Source organism: Pithys albifrons, chromosome 15 (assembly GCF_047495875.1).
Source record: "Pithys albifrons albifrons isolate INPA30051 chromosome 15, PitAlb_v1, whole genome shotgun sequence".
NCBI classification, from domain to species: domain Eukaryota; kingdom Metazoa; phylum Chordata; class Aves; order Passeriformes; family Thamnophilidae; genus Pithys; species Pithys albifrons.
In genome coordinates, this window is record NC_092472.1 from 11,197,114 (window position 1) to 11,215,792 (window position 18,679).

Below are 18,679 nucleotides of genomic sequence, written 5' to 3' on the forward strand. Positions count from 1 at the left end.
CCCAGACTCCAGCCCTGGGGACACCTCCAAACCCTGTGTAAGCAGGGCAAGCAGCACCAGGCTGTTGGCAGGGTGTGCTGGGTATGTTGATGCTGCCCTGCCCTTGAACCCTCCTTCCTTGGGGTGATGTGATCACCAAGAGGAGCCCCTTTGGGCTGCCCAGGCCACAAGGATGGGTGGCAGTGGGATGGTGACCCCAAGGCATCAGACTGTGCTGGGAATGGAGACTGGGATGGGGAAGGAACAGGGATGCAGACGGGGATGGAATCACGGATGTGGAGATGCAGGTGACGTTGGGGGCAAGGGACTGGGATGGGGAACAGGATGGAGATGGAGATGGGCAAGGGAACAGGAATGCAGATGGGGATGGAATCACGGATGTGGATGCAGATGGAGATAGTGACGAAGATGGGGATTGAGTGGCATGAGTATGGGGATCGGGACGGGGATGATAACAGCGATGCATATGGCATGGGGTCACGGATGTGGATGCAGATGGAGACGGACAGGGATGCGGCGGCGCCGCGGCGGCTCCTGGCCCGGAGCTGGAGCCTGTGCCCACCGGGGCGGTGCCGGCGGCGAGGGGCGGGAGGGTGGCCCCACTCCCCCCGCTGCGGTCTCGGTTCCCATGGCGACACTTCCTGTGGCAGCCGAAAGCGGTAGTGCCGGGAGCGCCGGGCCGGGCCGGGAGAGCAGCGAGAGCCGCGGCGCCGGCCGGGGATGCTGCGGAGCCGCGGGCCGCGCCGGTAGCGCGCCGGGCCCGGCGGAGCCAGGGATGCAGGGCAAGGGCAAGCTCCTGGTGGTCCACAACGGGCGCATGGTGAGTGCCCGGGACGCCGATCTCCGTCCCCTGGGGCGCTGGTCTCCATTCCGTGGGGCTGCCCCGCCCGGCGGCGCGGTGCGGAGCTGGGTACCAGGAGGGCAGGGGGTGCGTGAGGCTGGGTACCAGGAGGGCAGAGAGTGCGTGAGGCTGGATACCAGGAGGGCAGGGGGTGTGGAATGGATAACGGGCAGGCAGAGAGATGGATGGGACCGGGTAACAGGCAGGCAGGGGAGTGTGGAAAGGACAGTAGTCAGGCAAGGAGTCTCGGTCTGGATACTGTGCAGACAGAGGGATGTGTGGGGCCAGGACACAGGCAGGCAGGAGGGTGTGGGACTGGGTAGCCAGCAGAGCAGGATGGGGCTTGGGTATTCAGAGGAGGCAGAGGTGTAGAGGGGTTTTAGGGCAGGCAGCAGTATGTGGGGTAGGTAGCAGGAAGGGACATATGGGACTGGGGTAATGAGCAGCAGGGGTTTATGAGGCTGGGACAGTATTGTAAGTGATGTGTGGCACTCAGGTAATGGCCAAGCAGTGACGGATGCGGATGGGGCCACAGGAGTCAGCAGTGCTGGGATGTGTGGGGCTCTGGAGCTATGTGAAGGTGGGCAGGTGGGATGGATGGGAAGAGCAAGGAGCTGGCAAGATAAGGGTGCGTGGGGCTGGCGTGAGGGGCATGACAGCAACATGTGGGGTGGGGAAGCAGAGAAAGGCAGAGGTGGGATAGTGGGGCTGGGATGTGTGGGGCTGGGATGTGTGGAGCTGGGATGGGGACAGTCAGGGGGTGTGCAGGGTAGGTTGGGTTGTGTGGGGCTGGCAGAGTGGGGGACACTGGCCAACCGGGTCAAGGGTACACACTTCAGTGAGGGCACCACTTCAGTGTGGCCCCAAGGAGGCAATGAGAGGCAGCGCTGTGCAGCAAGTGCTTGGTTGGGCTTTGGCTGTAGGAGCTCTGCCCATCTCCCTGTTTACTGTGGGTTCTGGGGTACTCCCTCCCTGGGGCTGGTATCTGGGGTGGCCCAGCAGGTGCTGCAGGGCACCCTGTCCTGCTGTGCCCTGGGCTGACAGCATCTGCTCCCTGTTCTGCCTTCCAGTAGCTCCAGACTCCAAGGAAGGAGGGAGCAGGCAGTTTGCCTGCCTAGGGCTGTGGTTGTCCTTCCTTCCCTCCCCTCCTCCCCTTCTCTTCCTGTACTGGGGAGGCTGCTTCTCTCCTCCCTGGTTGGTCTGGGTGACAGGGTTACATCTGATACCATCTGCCCTTTCCCAATTGCTGGCCTGGCTGCAGGGCACAGAGAGGTGGGAGAAAACCTGTGCACCTCTTGTAACCTTCTATCCCTACTCACTGCCTATGATTTGGGAGTCCCGTGTTCTGCCTCTGCCATGGGGCAGGTAACCCCAGAGTGGTGTTTGCCACCACCCTGTGTCCGTTGCTCCTAGTTCAGACTGGGATTGCCCTGAAGCTGCTGCCTGCCAGGGTACCACTCCACCAGGCTGCCAGACTATCACCTCTCTTCTTTCCACCTCCACAGGGCCCAGCTGTATCGGATGGAGGTAAGGCTGCTCTTTGCCCTGGAACAGGAGGCCAGTATCATCTTCAGGGGAGGGGGAAGCCCACATCCAGCCTGGTACCAGGTCCTGTGTCAGCACAGGCTGGTGCATGGCCAGGCCACCGCATTGCCAGGACTGTCCATATTTCCCCATCTCTCCCACAAGGCCTGTTGTGCCTGTCCCTCCATCTGGCTGCTCAGCTGTTACCTTTGGGTGCTGGGGCCTGAGGGGCTCCCCAGGGAAGCAGAACTGGATACCAGCAATCCGTGGGTTTCCTGAGGGATTCTGTCTGCCCATCTGTCTGTCTGTCTGATGTCTCACTGTGAACTGGATATCTCAGATGGTCCATTCAACTGTCTCGGCCCCAGTTACCTACAGTTTAGAGAGGAGAAGGGTGGGGACCCTGGAAAAGCAGCAGCCTGACACACTTCCTCTATTCCTGTGAGCTTTGCCAGGAAAACACTGCTTCCATATCCTTACCTTCTCTTGCAAATGACCCCCTGCTTCCAGTTGCTCACCAGTCAAACCAGTTCAAAAGATGGGGTTGCCCCTGGGAACTTCCGTCTTTCTGAATACATAGTCACCCTGGGTTTCCCCGAGGGAGGATTTCCTCGTGGTTAGGAGCTGGGGATGACACTTTCTGTGCCCTCAGCTTGCTGGGTTTGTCCCTCATTGTGGCCAGAGGAATGGAGGAGGTGAGTTCAGGCACCTCCACCTATCTTCCAAGCTGCCCTCCTTGCTGTGTGCCCTCCGTGTCCCTTCCACCCCGCTCTCCCTTCTGACTGGGCACTTCCCAAGGCTGTCATTCTGTGGGAGATGAGTCACAGGTGGAGTCACAATGACACCCGGGGAGGGGAGGACTGCCAGTTCTGTCAGAGAGAGCTGTCATGCCAGGAAATGCCAGCTGTGGCATCATGGTGCTCAGTCCTCTGAGGATGCTACTGTGATGCTTCTCGGGTTCCCTACCTGAGGGCTCACCAGCTCTGATCAGGATGGGGTGGATGAACTCCCTGCAAACTCAGAAGGCTACTGGTGCTGGTGAGTGATGCTGGGGGTTAGGGAGACAACCAGCACTGACCCTTTGTCTTTCTCAGAGTTAAATGCCTCCAGGGCCCATGGCAGCAACCACAGTGTGAACAGCCTGCCATCATCAGCCACCTGTGGCTCCACACAGGGGTCTGTGATCAGCTGGGCTGAATCCTTTGAGACACTGCTGCAGGACCGTGTGGCCATCACCTACTTCACTGTGAGTGCCACAGCCCAGAGCTTGGTCCCTGCTCCTGTCCGCTGGTTGGCCACCGACTGTCCCACACAGTGCCACCAGGCCAGCAGGCTCTCTCTGCCCTGCAGGAGTTCCTCAAGAAGGAGTTCAGTGCTGAAAACGTCTACTTCTGGCAGGCATGTGAGCGCTTCCAGCAGATCCCAGCCAGTGACACAGAGCAGGTACTGGCCTCTGTGCAGCTGAAGTGTAGCTGAGCCTGGGTCACTCAGCTGCTGGGAGGGATGTGGGCAGAGCTGCCAAGCCTTCTCTGGGGACCTGAGCAGGCAGGAGGGGCTTGCAGGAGGAATAGGGAGATGGATGTCACGTGCATCTGAAAAGCTATAGCTGGGGCTACCTGCCCCGTGGAGCAGGATGTGCTTCCCCAGCCCAGGGTGGACAGAGTGTGGACAGTGCTGCTGGAGGGACACAAGAGACCAAGGGCAGTGCTGGATTGGGCATCATGGGGACAGAGCCAGGCAGCTGCAGGGGGTGATTTCTCCCTCAGGTTGTACCTCTGCAGAGGGACTGGTGTGTTGTGCCCAGAGCTTGGTCCTGAAGTACAGGTGCTGAGCTAGTCCCAGGGGGAGCTTGATTCCTCAGGGCTCAGGTAGCTCCATGGGATAAGCCAAGGGTGGCAGCAAGGAGGGTATCCCTGGTCTCAGCCTGACCCCCTTGTTCCCCCAGCTAGCCCAGGAGGCACGGCGGATCTACGATGAGTTTCTCTCCAGCCACTCAGTCAGTCCTGTGAACATTGACAAGCAGGCCTGGATTGGGGAGGACATGCTGGCCACCCCCTCCCCAGACATGTTTCGCATCCAGCAGCTCCAGGTATGGGCAGCACCTGTGCTCCACCCACAGGATGGAGAGGGCTGCAGGACCATCCCACATGTCACCCAGCATCACTGCTGTCACCATGGAGCCATGCCACAGGGCAGTGGCCAGAGAACGCTGTAGGCGGGCAGGGGTCTTAAGCACACACATCCTCCCTTTCCAGATCTTTAACCTGATGAAGTTTGACAGCTACACACGCTTTGTGAAATCCCCGCTCTACCAGGCCTGCCTACGGGCAGAGAGCCAGGGCCAGCCCCTGCCTGACCTGCAGCCTCATTCCCGCAGCAGCAGCCCCCCTCCTGACCTCAGCAAGGTGAGTGGAGGGGAAAGGGGAACGAGGACATGTCACTTTGGTGCTGGGTTCCTTCTCTGCTGCTCAGAGCAAACCCAGCCCCAGGCTGAGGATAGACAAGCAGTCACGGGATCAGGGAAGGGGAAACTTCAGCTATCCCTGTGCTGAGATGCTGCTCAATTCACCTCAGAAGTCAAAGCTGAAGCCAGGCAAGTCCCTGCCACTGGGTGTGGAGACGGCAGGCAGTGGTGCCAACCACAGCCCCCGCCGGTCCTTCAGGAAGACAGAGCGACGGGAGCCCTCCTGGACAGGTAAGTTCTGTGCTGAGCAGGACAGAGGAGCCACACCTCCCCTGAAAGGTGCTCATGTCCCTGTCACTATCCCTCTGTCTGTCCTAGAGAGGGGAGAAGGCAGCAGGAGCGCCATGCTGTGGCGGGAATCCCAGGGCTCACTCAACTCCTCGGCCAGCCTGGACCTGGGTTTCCTCTCCTCAGGCAGCACAGCCACCAGCACCTGGACGGAGGTGAGTCCTCACCGCACCAGCCCCTCGGCATCACACTGCCACTGATCGAGGTCATCCCACCACATCCCTCACTCAGGGCCAACGGAAGAGCCTGGGGGGCAGCGAGGCAGAGCTGCCAGCCAAGCCCATGAAGTACTGCTGCGTGTACCTGCCTGATGGCACAGCCTCACTGGCCTCCGTCCGGCCTGGCCACTCCATCCGCGACATGCTGGCAGGGATATGTGAGAAGCGTGGCTTCAGCCTCCCCGACATCAAGGTCTACCTGGTGGGGAATGAGCAGGTAAGGGCAGACAGCAGGGAGTAGGGCCTCTTACAGGCAGACCATCCCTGTGCTGGGGCCACATGCTGCCCTGCTGGCTCTCTCCTGGTTTGGCTCTTGCAGAAAGCGCTAGTGCTGGACCAGGAGTGCTCTGTGTTGGCAGACCAAGAGGTGAAGCTGGAGAACAGGATAAGCTTTGAGTGAGTGGGAGCTTCAGGGCAGTTGCTGTTGCCCACATGGGTCTAGTCCACATCACGCATGGCTACCCACAGTGCACAACACCCAGCCCCCTCAGGCAGTCCTGAATGTCCTGGCTCTGCCCCTGTCTATCCATGTTTGGCTGCCACAGCCTTTTCTCCCCCTCTGCAGCCTGGAAATCTCCTCCCTCAATAAGACCATCCGCATCACGGCAAAGTCAACCAAGCGCATCCGGGAAGCGCTGCAGCCCGTGCTGGGGAAGTACGGCGTGAGCCTGGAGCAGGCGCTGCTGCGGCGGGTGAGGCTTGTGCCTCAGGGGATACAGCCCCAGCCCCTGTGCTGGAGGGATCCCCGGGTTTGGGGCTTTGGACAGGGGCTGCTGCCTGTGACTGGGTGGTGGGGAGCAGTGGTCCATGCTGGGGCCAGCCTGTGGCCTCAAGAGTCACCATTTTTGGGATGGGCCATGGCACCCCACTGTGGGCTAGGAGGGACCAGTGGTGTGGTATGCTGTGCAGCCTGTGAGATGGTGGGGTCTGGCTGGGGAGCTCACAGGTGCTCAGCCTGGCTGCCCTTGGTGCCACAGTGAGTGTGATACTAGCTGGCTGTTCCTCCTGCAGCAAGGTGAGCCGGCTGCTCTCGATGTGGAGAATCTGGTCAGCACAGTGGCTGCTCAGAAACTTGTCCTGGAAACACTGGGAGGTAAAGTGTCCTCCCTCCCAAACCATGTTCCCTCAAGCCCTGCCACCCTGCAGAGTGCTCACAGGGTCAGACTGCTTTCTGGTGGCCATGGCTCCTGCTCTCTGGGATGGGCTCCATCCTGTCACTGTCTGGGTCAGGACCACAATGCTGGGACAGGGTGCTGAGCATCACTTCCCTTGCAGATGTGCAAGTGACGGAAAGCACAGAGGCTGCAGCTGCTCCCTCCCCCCTTCGGAGTGAGGTGAGCTGAAGATCCCACCAATCCTGGTCAGAGATGCCCCCACAGCTGCTGCCATGGTCCATGGGGAAGGTGGGCCCTGCTGTGGCCCTGGCATATGCTGCGGGGCTGGGCAGCAGGTGCCAAGCAGGGAGCCAGGCTGTGGGAAGGCGATGGGGATGTGGGCTGGGAGGAGCATCACCTCCTCAGCCCATGGCTGAGAGCTGGACTACTCATGGCAGGAGGGAAGCCCAATGGGAGCAGAACCTGACACACACTGGGAGATGCCCTCCTCCTTCTCACGGCCACAGTCTTCAGCTGCTGTGAACCTGAATCGCCGCACATATGACCTGGAAGGTGAGTCCTGGCATGTCTGAAACCAGAGGGGCTGGAGCAAAACCCAGAGTGAGAGATGCATGGCTCCTGGTGTACTGGGGATGGGTGCAGGGTCCCATGAGACTGGGCATGGGCTATGGTGGACTTGGGGTCCCCCAGCATGCTGGGTATAAGTGCAGGGTCCCATGGGTGCTGGCATGGAGCAAGGAAAAGGTGCAGGTGGTGTGCCTGGGACATGTTGAGGGTCATGTCAGGTGGAGGGGGCAGCTGAGGCATTAGGACAAAGCCTTAGTTCTGGGCTCAGGTGCATGACCTGCATTTCTCCAGGGTTGGTGGAACTACTGAACCGTGCCCAGAGCTGCCGGGCCAATGATCAGCGTGGGCTGCTCTCCAAGGAGGACCTGGTCCTGCCTGACTTCCTCCAGCTCCCTGCGCAGAATGACAGTGCCTGTGAAGGGTCGGATCAGCCGTGTGTCCACCACCCAGGCTCTGAGGGAAGCAGCCATCCCCAGCCTGTAGAGGATGCACCAGCTCAGCCTTCATTCGACCACAAGTTCTGATGAGTCCTGCTGCACATCCACACCCATTGTGTGGTATCCTTAGGCCATGCCAGGGTTCAACATGGGGTCTGACCAGCCCCTGCCCTGCACTGCCGACACTGCCTAGACCACAGATTCATCCAAGTCCTGTCCCAAACTTGTGTCATGTCACTGTGAGTGGCTGAGCAGCTGCCATGCCCCTCAGTGGGGTCGCATCCTGGTGCACATCAATGGAGTCCTGTACATAGTTTGAACCCCTGTTGCAAAGCACTTTGCAATGTCCTGTGCATGCCTGGCACTGTCCTGCCCAGTGCCTTTGCCTGTGGCAAAACTGCCTGTCCAGCACATCCTGCCTATGCTGGGTTGGCACAGCCCCATTCACCATTTGGGTAGGGAAAGCACCCTTCCAGCTGAAGGGTGTGTGGGATAGAGGAGGTTGGTGGGTTAACAATGCAGGCTCCAGCCCTGAACTCTGATTCAGGGGCAGGCAGGGTCAAGATAACCTGTGCCCAGAGCTGAGAGCCAGATCCAGCCCCTGCCCCTGTGTGAACAGGGCTGCCCCATTAAAGTGTGGGTCCCCTTCTAGGGGAGGGTGAGCATGGCCCTGCCAGCCTATGCCCCAGGCAGGCTGATACTGTCTGCATTGCATGAGTGTGGCCTGATCCTGCCCCAGCAGCTCTGCAGTGGAGCAGGGCACATGGTTCCTGTCCCAGGCAGACAGAGGCAGAGCCAGAAGGTTGTGCCAAAAAAACCCTGCCAGAGACCCTGTGTGGGCGGCTGCTGCAGCAACCCATAGGAGCAAATCCCCATAGCCTCCCTGCCCCATCCCGGCTGGGGCTGAGAGTGCTCCGCCTTAGGGACAGGTCTGCCTGGTGCCCAGAGGAATGCAGCACCCCTAAGTGCTGAGCATCTCAGCTTGGTGTGCAGGCACCCAGCATGTGCCCAGCCTGTCATTCCTGCCAACAGCTGTGCTGGGCTGTAGCCTTGAGCCCAGTTCTGCCAAGTCCTGGCTGTGCCCTGTGGGTTCCCATGCTCAGCAGTGCAGTGTCCTCAGTGATCTCAGACACAGTCTGCAATAAAGACAACCCCCCAACAGCAACCAGGAGATCTCTCCAGCATCCATGTGTGCCAGGGCCCTTCCTGACTGTGCCTTGGTCTAGCCACTGTCACCACTGTCCGGCCAGAGGTAGAAGAGTGGCCCAGGGCTGCCAGACTTGCCCAGGGATGGGGGCAAGGCCATGCAGCCCCATGGTGCCATAGCCAGCTGTGGCCCCACAGCCCTGGTCAGAGCTCCTCTGTGTCTCTGTGGTGCTGTTCAGTCCTATCTGTGATGTGAAACCGGGGGAATAAAAGAGCATTGCCTGGATGTACATCCCTTTACTTCTTCTGTCTCTGAGGTCAGATGATGCTTTTCCCAGCAGCAATGTACCCCACAGAACCCTCCCAGGATCAGGGCAGGGCTGGGGTCAGCCCTCAACTTCAGTGCCACCCTGACTGGCAGCAAGGGGCAGTGCCAGGAGCTTGTTTTCCTGGCACTGCTGATGGAGTAGGGGAAGCTGCAGGGCCGGCACGGCCAAGGACTTCAGCCTCAACCCTGTCAATAAATGACAGCCAGAGCGCCAGGGCCTCACCAGGTTAATTATTGCAGGGGCAGCTGGCCAAGAGCCCCCAGGCATGGGGCAAGTGCGGACACCAGCCTCCTGCCCACTGGCTGCACCCTCTGGACAAAAGGGTCCCCAGGCCTTGCAGAGGCAAGACATGTCCTCTGCTGTGGCACCTCCCAGGCATTCAGCTTCCTCAGACTGACTCAGTTGAGGAGGCTCAGTGATGCTTCAGCAATGACAGAGATGTCCCCAGGCTGTTCCTGAGTGCCCAAAGGATCTTCCCTTTCCCCCTCCCTACAACTGGACCTGGCTCATCCATGGTGATGGGACCTGGCAGTGCCTGATCCTGGGGATATGGTGGGGTGGCAGCCTTGCAGCCCCTCTGTGCCTACTCCCACAGACACTGGGGTTGGAGGCGCCTTTGGACCCTGTCTCTCCTGTGGACAGACGTGGACATGAGCCATCTGGGTGTCCCGTGGGTGGATGGAAACTTGGCTGGAGGTGCATAAGCAGCAGGTAATGATAAACAACATTGAGGAGGTGGTGAGGGCAGTGCTGGTGTCACTCTGCTCCTGCCCACCCTGGCATCAGACATGCCAGGAAAATGCTCTGCTTCATGCAGCCCTCACAGCGCTGCTGGGCTGAGCTGGGCTGCGTGCCACCATCACACCAGTGACAGGACATCAGTGACGTCACCCACCATCAATGCCCTGCCCCGAGGGTGAGGACGTGATGCCTGGGACAGAGCTGGCTTCCTCATGGCTGATGCTCCGATGGCTCTGAGGATGGTGGGTGTGTGCGTGGGCTCACCTCTGGTTTGGGATGGCCTGGAAGTGCTAGCAGCAAGCCCTTTTCCTCTTCCTCCTACTCTCGTGCACTGGATGAAGCAATGCCACCAAAAGATGGAGAGCTGAGGATGTTCCAGCATTAGCCCTCGGGGACGGGGCTCCAGCGCTGCCCTGGTTTTGCTCCTCATCGCAGCAGCTGCCACTTGCCAGGGCTTCGGACAGGCGAGGTGGGGAGTGCTGGGTACCCCAGGGGCGCGTGCCCCATCCCACCCCGGGGCCGCAGCGGACGCGGGATGCGGAGGGATTACCCATTAACTACAGGAATTTCTGGGGAGGAGGTGAGCAGTGAGCGGAGGCGAGGGGCAACGCGGGGCTCCTTAGACTTTGCTCTTGGCGTGCGTATAAAGGGCTGTGGTGCCCGACAGGCCACTTCACTGGAGAGACGCGTGGATGTGGCATGTGGACATGGCACTGCCCTGACTACTCAGCCAGCCCCAGGTGAGCTGGGCCCTGGGCAGGAGGCATCCCCTTCCCAAGTCCCCTGGGAACTTGCTGGGGTGGCACAGCGGTGGCTGGTGGCTCAGGGGAACATCAAGTGATGGGATGGTGCTCCTCAGTGGTACCAGCACTGCAGGGATTCGGGGGGACATGGTGGTCGGTGCAGAACATCTGTGGTGACATGCTGCCATCTCTGCTCAGCCTCAGCAGGAGTGATGCTGCCCTACCGGAGGGAGAGCCCGGTCCTGCCCCACTGCCCAGTGCGGGGAGGAAGGGTGGTTCATGGGCCCCAGTTCGCCTACTGCCCCAGCCCCCCCGGTAGGTGCCCCCAGCCTTCCTTCTCCTCCTCTTCTCCTCTCCCTACCAAGCTCAGCTCTGCTTCTGGCCAAATCCTGGCCCAGGCAGTGCTGGGCTATCCTCTGCAGGGGGTCCCCATGAGGACAAGGCTGTAATGTGGATGAACTCTCTCCCCAGCTCTGCACCGGCTGCCGGGTGCCCACACCTGCCCCTTCACTGTCAGTGCTGTGCCCTGCCCTGACCATGGCTTCCCCTGCCCCGGCTCCCCAGGGCGCCTGCGCGAGGGCAGGGAGCGGTACGAGCTGGATGTGCTGCCCTGGCAAGGGCCCCGACTGGGCTTGGATGAGCTACAGAAGCCAGGTGAGACCCCATGTGTGGTGGACATACAGCACCTGGGTTGGGGAACATCCCAGAGACTTGCCAGAGGCACCCAGCAGGACTCATTGTGCCAGAACTCTGGGATGCCAGGATAGGGAGAGAGAGGAGTGTGACGCAACTGTCAGCTCTCCGGGGTGATGTGGGAATTGCTGAGGGACAATGAAGGCAGCTGGCACAAGGCAGTCCAGGGTGGGAGGAGATGGAGGGGACCCGGGGAGTGGTGGCATAGCTGGGGATATGAGCCCAGTGCTGCCGGGGACCAAGAGGATGGTCTAGGGCTGTGGGAGCCCAGGGAGCAAAGGACATGCCACAGCAGGCATTTAACACTCCCTCTCTTGTCTTGCACAGAGCTCGGGTGCTGGGCCAGGGTCCAGTCCATCTGTGTCTCCCTTCTCAAGGTGCCCCTGATGTTTGGCTTCCTGTACCTCTTTGTGTGCTCCCTGGACGTGCTGAGCTCTGCCTTCCAGCTGGCTGGAGGTAGTAGGGTGGCAGGGACTCCTGGGAGCCCAGTGGCATCTGCAGTGCCAGCAGACTGCTGCTCACATTCTCTTGCAGGCAAGGTAGCCGGGGACATCTTCAAGGACAACGCCATCCTCTCCAATCCAGTAGCTGGGCTGGTGGTGGGCATCCTGGTGACCGTGCTGGTGCAAAGCTCCTCCACTTCCACCTCCATCATCGTCAGCATGGTCTCCTCAGGGCGTGAGTGTGCCGTGAGGCTTCTGGGGACCTAAGGCTGGGGAGCAGGGTGGCTGGATGGGGTCACTCTGAGCTGGGCCATGCAAGGAACCAGGTCTCTCTGTCCCCAGTGCTGGAGGTGCGCTCTGCCATCCCCATCATCATGGGCTCCAACATTGGCACCTCTGTCACCAACACCATTGTGGCCCTCATGCAGGCTGGTGATCGCAGTGAGTTCAAACGGTGAGAGCTGGTTGGGTCAGAGGACACTCAGTGGCCTGGAGGCTGTTCACCAGGGTTACTCCATGCCGATGGGCTCCTCTGCTCCGCACAGGGCCTTTGCTGGTGCCACGGTGCATGACTGCTTCAACTGGCTGTCAGTGCTGGTCCTGCTGCCACTGGAGGTGGTGAGCGGGTACCTGCACCATGTCACCCGCCTGGTTGTGGCCACCTTCAACATCCGCAGTGGGAAGGATGCTCCTGACCTGCTGAAGATCATCACAGAGCCCTTCACCAAGCTCATCATCCAGGTCTCCTCAGCTGTTGTGTTTGCCAGTGTGGTGTCCCCAGACTGCTGGGGGTCCCCCAGCATTGGTGTCTCCAGGCTGGTGATGGTTCCCCAGCACTCATGTCCCTTTGATGGTGGTTGTATCCAAGTGTCCTTAGGCTGGCAGTGCTGTTCCTATCCCATCAAAGATGTCCTTGGGCTTTGAGTGCTGTTATCCCCCAAGGGCCCTCACCAGTGTTATGTTGTTGCAGCTGGACAAGTCGGTGATCACAGGCATCGCAACGGGAGACGAGAGCCTGCGCAACCGGAGCCTCATCCGCATCTGGTGTGGCCCTGCACCCCCACAGGTGAGGGACCTGTGGCCCTGCTGGGGCCACCAAACAACCCCATGGAGGTGAGGGTTGGGCAGAGGTTGGCTTAGCACACTGTGGAGCCAGTTGTAGCCCACAATCTCTCTGCAGATGGCTGCTGCGGGGCTTGGGCTGCCCCCAAACTGCACAGCCCCTGGCCACTGCAGCACTAAGGGCACCGAGATCCTCCACAACATCACCAGGCAGAAGTGTGAGTGGGTTTGGGGAGCTTGGCCAGGGCTGGGGGGCTGTATGTGGGATGGAGCAGAGCTGGATTCATGATGTGGGGCAGGGCTGGGAGATGTTGGGCTGGGGTCCAGGTGTGGGGCTGTCTATGGGGGCAAGTTTGTGAGCGGGGCCGGGCCAGCCCCAGCCCCTTGCCCAGCCATGCTGTGGGGCAGGCGAGCACCTCTTCACCGACACACCACTGCCCGACCTGGCCGTGGGGCTGGTGCTGCTGGCTGGGTCCCTCGTCGTGCTCTGCACCTGTCTCATCCTCCTGGTCAAACTCCTCAACTCCCTGCTCAAGGGGCAGGTAGCCAAAGCCATCCAGAAGGTCATCAACACTGGTGAGTAGGACAGGGACCACCTGCTACACAGTCACCCATCCCCATCCCCACCTGCAATCCTCAGGTCTGCCCCTAGCTGCCTCTGACCCCCATCCCTGCCTGTCCTGCACATCCCCTGAAGGTCCCTGATCCCCGCTCTGCTTATGGCTGTCATTGCCTCTGGGTGTCCCCTTCCTCTTTCTCCAGCCATCACAGCCACTAGGCTGGCCCCATATCCAAGCCTGACCCCATACCCAGAGCCTGGTCCCACAGGCCATACCCAGGACCATGTAGGAGCTCCAGACTGCTCCTAACTGATGTATCCATGCCCATGTCCATGTTTGTGTCCATGTCCATGCCCATGGCCATGCCATGGCAGACCTCCCACACCCGTTCAGCTGGCTTACGGGGTACTTCGCCATGGTGGTCGGTGCTGGGATGACCTTTGTGGTGCAGAGCAGCTCTGTCTTCACATCAGCCATCACACCCCTGATCGGTGAGTCCCAGCCATGTCTGGTCCCCTGCCAAGTGCTGGTCCCTGTTGTGATGGCCTGTGGGTGCAACAGCACTCAGAGGGACAGGAGGAGCTGTGCCTCCTTGGGAGAGCACAGGGATGGTGCTGGCAAGAAGTGATGGGATGGGATGGGATGGGGTGCCTCTCCCACAGGTCTGGGGGTGATCAGCATTGAGCGTGCCTACCCGTTGACCCTTGGCTCCAACATTGGCACCACCACCACTGCCATCCTAGCTGCCCTGGCCAGTCCAGGGGACAAGCTGGCCAGTTCCTTCCAGGTACATGCAACTGGGGGCCATGGCTGCCTGAGTGCACCAGGCAGGGCAGGGACTGGGAGAAGCCCACATGCCCAGCCTAACAGGGATGCCATCCCCGCAGATCGCTCTCTGCCACTTCTTCTTCAACATCTCTGGCATCCTGCTGTGGTACCCACTGCCCTTCACCCGCCTGCCCATCCGCATGGCCAAGGCACTGGGCGAGCGCACGGCCAAGTACCGCTGGTTTGCTGTGTTGTACCTCATCATCTGTTTCCTCCTGCTGCCCTCCCTCATCTTCGGCATCTCCATGGCGGGCTGGCGGGCACTGGTGGGTGTGGGTGCACCCTTCCTCAGCCTTCTCTTCTTCGTGGGACTGGTGAACGTGCTGCAGGCACACAGCCCCGGCTGCCTGCCCAAATGGCTGCAGACCTGGGACTTCCTCCCTGCCTGGATGCACTCGCTGCAGCCCCTTGACCGGATCATCACCCAGGCCACCCTCTGCTGCACAGACCGCTGCCACAGCCCCGAGGCCTGGGAGGAGCATGAGGGCCCTCCCCGGGACAAGGCCAGGCTGGGGCTGGACAACCCTGTGCTCTCCTACCCCGAGGAGATGCCCAGCCCTACCATCCGGATGGGCTCCCCTCGCCCACTTCCACATGGTGCCACCCGGCTCTAGCAGGCAATGCACGCCTAGGCTGCTGCTCCCGTGGCCTCAGTTTTCTGCTGTCCCTGCTCAGATGGTGTTTAATAAAGGCCAAGTGTCCCTGCCCTGGGGGTGTGTCTCTTTGGCTCCTGCCTCTGCAAACCCTGTGGAGCCACAGCTATGGCCGCAGGTGCCAGACACCCATCATCCTCCCCCTTTTCAGCATCATCACTGCTCAGCCCTGCCCCAGGCAAACGTCAGTGCTGGAGACACACTAAACATGCTGCTGATGCTGTGGGGCACACACTGAGGGTGCCACAGTTAAAACCTGAAGTCAGCAGAGAGCAGTACCGAGATGTATCACAGGCAGCTTCTTCCACTCACCACATCTCCAGAGAGGTGAGTTGGCAGGGTCCATAGTGGCCCACTGTGTGCCACAGCAGTGTCTGTCACTGAGCAAGGCACAGCTCGGGGCAGTCAGCAAGTGCTGGGGTGCTGCGGTACTGCTGGGCTGGAGATCAGCAGGATGTCAAGTCAGCACAGCTGGGCAGCACCCTTGGCCCACCTGACATCCTGGGACCCATGGCAGGAGCCCTCCTGCCACAGTGACCCTGGAGGGAGCCATTTAAGGTTCAGCAATAACAACTTCTCCCACTGCCCACAGATGTTTGGGCTCCTGCCAGTGATATCAGCCCATCCTTCCCTCCCTCCCTCCCTCCTCCTTCCCGCCCGCCCTCCTCCCAGACTGGGACCAGCAGAGCCAGCAGCACTGCCGTGGGAGCCTCTCTGTGTTCCCAGCACCTTCACCATCTCACATGCCCAGCCGGGAGACCACTGGGCCAGAACGACCTCTGCCTCGCCACCAGACCAGGTCAGTGCAGGAGTGGTGGTGGCTGGGACACACCTCTGGGGACTCAGTGATGCTGGGGCTGTGCCCACAGCCACTGCAGGGCTGATGAGTAGCCTGGGGGGATGCTCCATGCGGTTTTGTCTGCCTGAAGGATCAGTCCAGTATGGAGTCAGCCAGTGCCCTTTCCAACACCTCTGGTAACAGCAGTGGCACCAGAAGCACCCCGCACTCACCTGCAGCCACAGGGTTCATCCTGCTGGCTGCCCTGGCTGTCCTGTTGGCCACGCTGGTGGGTAATGTGCTGGTGGTGGTGGCCATCTCCACCAGCCGGGCTCTGCGGGCTCCACAGAACCTCTTCCTGGTGTCTCTGGCCTTGGCAGACATCCTGGTGGCCATCCTTGTACTGCCCTTCTCTCTGGCCAACGAGGTGATGGGCTACTGGCACTTTGGTGGGCTGTGGTGCAGCCTGTACCTGGCGCTGGATGTGCTGCTCTGCACCGCATCCATCGGGCACCTCTGCGCCATCAGCCTCGACCGCTACTGGGCCGTCACACGGGCAGCACGGCTCAACCTGCGCCGGAGCCCACGGCGGGTGAAGGGCATGATCGGGGCAGTCTGGGCATCAGCAGCCCTGGTAGCACTGCCACCGCTCCTGCGGCCGCGGCCACGGGGCCGGGAGTGCCTGCTGAGCCAGGAGACCTGGTACGTGCTGGCCTCCTGTGCCGCCTCCTTCTTCATCCCCTGCCTTGTCATGGTCGCCGTCTACTGCCGCATCTACCGCCTGACTGCCCAGCAGACAGCCGCCCTCCTCACTGCCCGCTCCCTGCGTCCCGACTGTGATGGAAAGGTGTCAGGCATCGAGATGCCAAGATGGCGGCACCGGAGCCAGCACCAGAGTGTGTTGCTCTGCCGGCGGCGGCTGGTGCGGGCGCGTGAGCGGCGCTTCACCATCGTGCTAGCCGTGGTGATGGGGGTCTTTGTGCTCTGTTGGTTCCCCTTCTTCTTCACATACAGCCTGGGGGCTGTCTGTGGGGAGGGCTGCCATGTCTCCAAGCCCCTCTTCAACTTCTTCTTCTGGATCGGCTACTGCAACAGCAGCCTCAACCCCCTCATCTATACCCTCTTCAACCGGGACTTCCGTGCTGCCTTCCGCCGGCTCCTCACCATCTCTCGCCGGCACCACACCTAAGGACCTGTCAGGACACTGAGGACATGGCCCCATGCCACTCGCCGTTGGCAGCACCTGGCCCCACCACACACTCTGGACGGCAGTGCTGGTGCACAGCTTGAGGTGGTTTTGGAAATGCAGGATTGAATAAAACAAGACAAAAGCCTGTGCTCGGGGCTGGTGTCTGCTGGGAGCCCAGCAAACAGCACCTACTGTCACCCAGGTCACCCCATCTGTACCCCTTGCAGCACTGATGGTGGTAACTCACTGTGGCAGCTCTGGTCAGTACCAGCCCTCCCTGCTGCCAGAAAAACGTACATGTCCTCCAGCATCCTCTTGCGCAGTGGATGGACCCCACAGCTGCTGCAGGGGGACAAAACTGTCCATGTGGCAGTGTCACCAGCTCTGGGCTGAACTGGCTGTGCCACCACAGCAGCCCAGTCCAAGCCGTGTGCCTCTCTGCCAGGGCTGTGCTCCCGGGGACATTGCAGCTATGCCATGTTGTGGGGGCTCTGTGGGGGCACACAGGTACCCATGGTGGGGTACAAGGGCTGTGGGTCTGGAGTAGGACATCACACATCCTACTCAGTGGCTTCACTGGGATCTTGCTGCAGGAGGGAAAGGAGGAATGATATCTCAGTGCCAGAAAGGCCGTCCTCCCTTGGGAGAGTGTGGGAGATGGGATCACACGGGAACAGGCTCCAGCACAGCCTGACGTGCAAGAAGCCACGAAGGCAGCTGTGGGGCAAAGACTGAGGGACAACCACATGCCCCTGGGGGCAGAAGTCACCCCACACCCGCCTTGCCTGGCTCCTTGCCCCGCTTTGCACAGACACCCGGGGGTCAGAGGCAGCTCCACTTCTTCAGCTTTACTGCTCAAAATAGAAAATCTCAAAACACTGGACTTTCACTCAGCTAAAAACAGCCACTGGCGCCTGGGAGCTGGAGCCCAAGGAACACTGGCCCCCACCAGCCCCTGCCAGCCCTTGTTGGGGTGGGTGCAGCTTGGCTGCAGAGTCTGAGGGGGCTAAATGGGATGGGGGTACTTGCTAGGGAGAGGATACCTGTGCCATCCCCTGCACCTGCTGGCCCCATGCGTGGAGGCTCATGGTGTGAGCTTTGGAGGCAGTAGAGATTCCCAGTGGAATTGGAATGGGATGGGATGGGGCCTGGCACTGACCCCCTGGCGGTGTCTGGAGCAGCACTGGCACTGCCTGCGGAAGGAGCTGCCCTATCGCTGCTGCCCAGCTTCCCTTCCTGCAGCTGCCACTCGCCTTTTCACAATTAAACAGCATTTTGCTTCTAAAAATACTCAGGACATGAGGGCGACTGGCGGGGACTCAGCCAGCCCAGCTCTCCCAGGGGCATCAGCCCCCTGGGAGCAGCACCCTGAGGCTCCACAGTGCCCTGGCCATGCACTCTGGCCAGGACAACAGGCACTGTCCCTTCTCCTGGGCATGAGCACATGGCTCTGGGATGCTGCAGGGCAGAGGACAGCAGGGACCAGCTGGAGGGGGACAATCAGAGATCCCCCCTGCTTGGGCAAGGCATGGCCAACACATCAGGGCAACACGCAAGCCACTGAAGGGAGCTTCAGGCTGACATCTAAACATCAAATCCCGAGGGCTGGATGCGGTGTGGTAGCACCTGGTCCCCCTCTTAGAGCAGGTTGCTACTGGGGTGCTCAGGAAGAGCCCCCCTGCTGAGCACCCCTTGCTGTATCCCCATCCAGCACATCTCCTCAGCAGATGAGTCGGGCAGGTTGTTCCATAACGCTGCAGCAGAAATTTCCGTTCCAAGATTGTAAAGTCTGTTTCATCTGCCACAGCATGACTCTCATTGCTGCTGTGCTTATGAGCCATCATGACCCCAGTACCGCAAGGAAAGCCTCTCCCCTCCAAGAGGTGCTGCTGCCCAACTGCAGCATCTCTGCCTGGAATTGCATTTGCAGGCTGTTTCTTCAGTTTCTGAAGATTATTTTGTGTTACTCCCCTGACAAGCTTGGGTTTGGGGCCCTCTCCCTCTCCATCTGTCCCCTCTGCAGAGCTAAAAAGCAGAGTGCCAGTTTCATCACCTGGGCT

At 60.5% G+C, this 18,679-nt stretch overlaps 3 protein-coding genes across 3 annotated transcripts; all 3 read left to right on the plus strand.

Moving 5' to 3' along the window:
• The first annotated feature begins 605 nt into the window (after positions 1-605).
• Positions 606-8,880, plus strand: RGS14 (regulator of G protein signaling 14). The gene is made up of 15 exons (XM_071570520.1): positions 606-820; positions 2,347-2,368; positions 3,460-3,611; positions 3,716-3,808; positions 4,311-4,454; positions 4,621-4,770; positions 4,940-5,060; positions 5,148-5,272; positions 5,349-5,552; positions 5,655-5,731; positions 5,901-6,027; positions 6,347-6,428; positions 6,611-6,669; positions 6,888-7,002; positions 7,309-8,880. The coding sequence occupies exons 1-15, from the start codon at positions 629-631 to the stop codon at positions 7,539-7,541; spliced, it is 1,896 nt and encodes a 631-aa protein (XP_071426621.1). The 5' UTR covers positions 606-628; the 3' UTR covers positions 7,542-8,880.
• A 1,310-nt stretch (positions 8,881-10,190) lies between these two features.
• SLC34A1 (solute carrier family 34 member 1) lies at positions 10,191-14,705 on the plus strand. The gene is made up of 14 exons (XM_071570423.1): positions 10,191-10,250; positions 10,338-10,410; positions 10,612-10,728; positions 10,885-11,067; positions 11,434-11,562; positions 11,641-11,784; positions 11,892-12,003; positions 12,095-12,290; positions 12,520-12,615; positions 12,730-12,829; positions 13,020-13,187; positions 13,546-13,662; positions 13,834-13,958; positions 14,059-14,705. Exons 1-14 carry the CDS (start codon positions 10,206-10,208, stop codon positions 14,611-14,613), a joined length of 2,160 nt encoding a protein of 719 aa, XP_071426524.1. The 5' UTR covers positions 10,191-10,205; the 3' UTR covers positions 14,614-14,705.
• Positions 14,706-14,760: 55 nt separating this feature from the next.
• On the plus strand, positions 14,761-16,746 carry LOC139679052 (alpha-2Da adrenergic receptor-like). Its single transcript, XM_071570424.1, has 3 exons — positions 14,761-14,979; positions 15,245-15,451; positions 15,582-16,746. The coding sequence occupies exons 1-3, from the start codon at positions 14,761-14,763 to the stop codon at positions 16,617-16,619; spliced, it is 1,464 nt and encodes a 487-aa protein (XP_071426525.1). The 3' UTR covers positions 16,620-16,746.
• Positions 16,747-18,679: the final 1,933 nt, after the last annotated feature.

Excerpts from the sequence above, each read along its gene's own strand:
- RGS14 (XM_071570520.1), top strand. The coding sequence starts at position 629 with ATGGCGACACTTCCTGTGGCAGCCGAAAGCGGTAGTGCCGGGAGCGCC. Across the intron at positions 3,612-3,715 it reads TGGCCATCACCTACTTCACT|GAGTTCCTCAAGAAGGAGTT; the intron begins GTGAGTGCCACA and ends TCTGCCCTGCAG. Across the intron at positions 6,670-6,887 it reads CCTCCCCCCTTCGGAGTGAG|GAGGGAAGCCCAATGGGAGC; the intron begins GTGAGCTGAAGA and ends TACTCATGGCAG.
- SLC34A1 (XM_071570423.1), top strand. The coding sequence starts at position 10,206 with ATGCGGAGGGATTACCCATTAACTACAGGAATTTCTGGGGAGGAG. Across the intron at positions 10,251-10,337 it reads CAGGAATTTCTGGGGAGGAG|GCCACTTCACTGGAGAGACG; the intron begins GTGAGCAGTGAG and ends GGTGCCCGACAG. Across the intron at positions 12,004-12,094 it reads GATCGCAGTGAGTTCAAACG|GGCCTTTGCTGGTGCCACGG; the intron begins GTGAGAGCTGGT and ends TGCTCCGCACAG.
- LOC139679052 (XM_071570424.1), top strand. The coding sequence starts at position 14,761 with ATGGCCGCAGGTGCCAGACACCCATCATCCTCCCCCTTTTCAGCATCA. Across the intron at positions 14,980-15,244 it reads CTCACCACATCTCCAGAGAG|ATGTTTGGGCTCCTGCCAGT; the intron begins GTGAGTTGGCAG and ends CACTGCCCACAG. Across the intron at positions 15,452-15,581 it reads CTGCCTCGCCACCAGACCAG|GATCAGTCCAGTATGGAGTC; the intron begins GTCAGTGCAGGA and ends GTCTGCCTGAAG.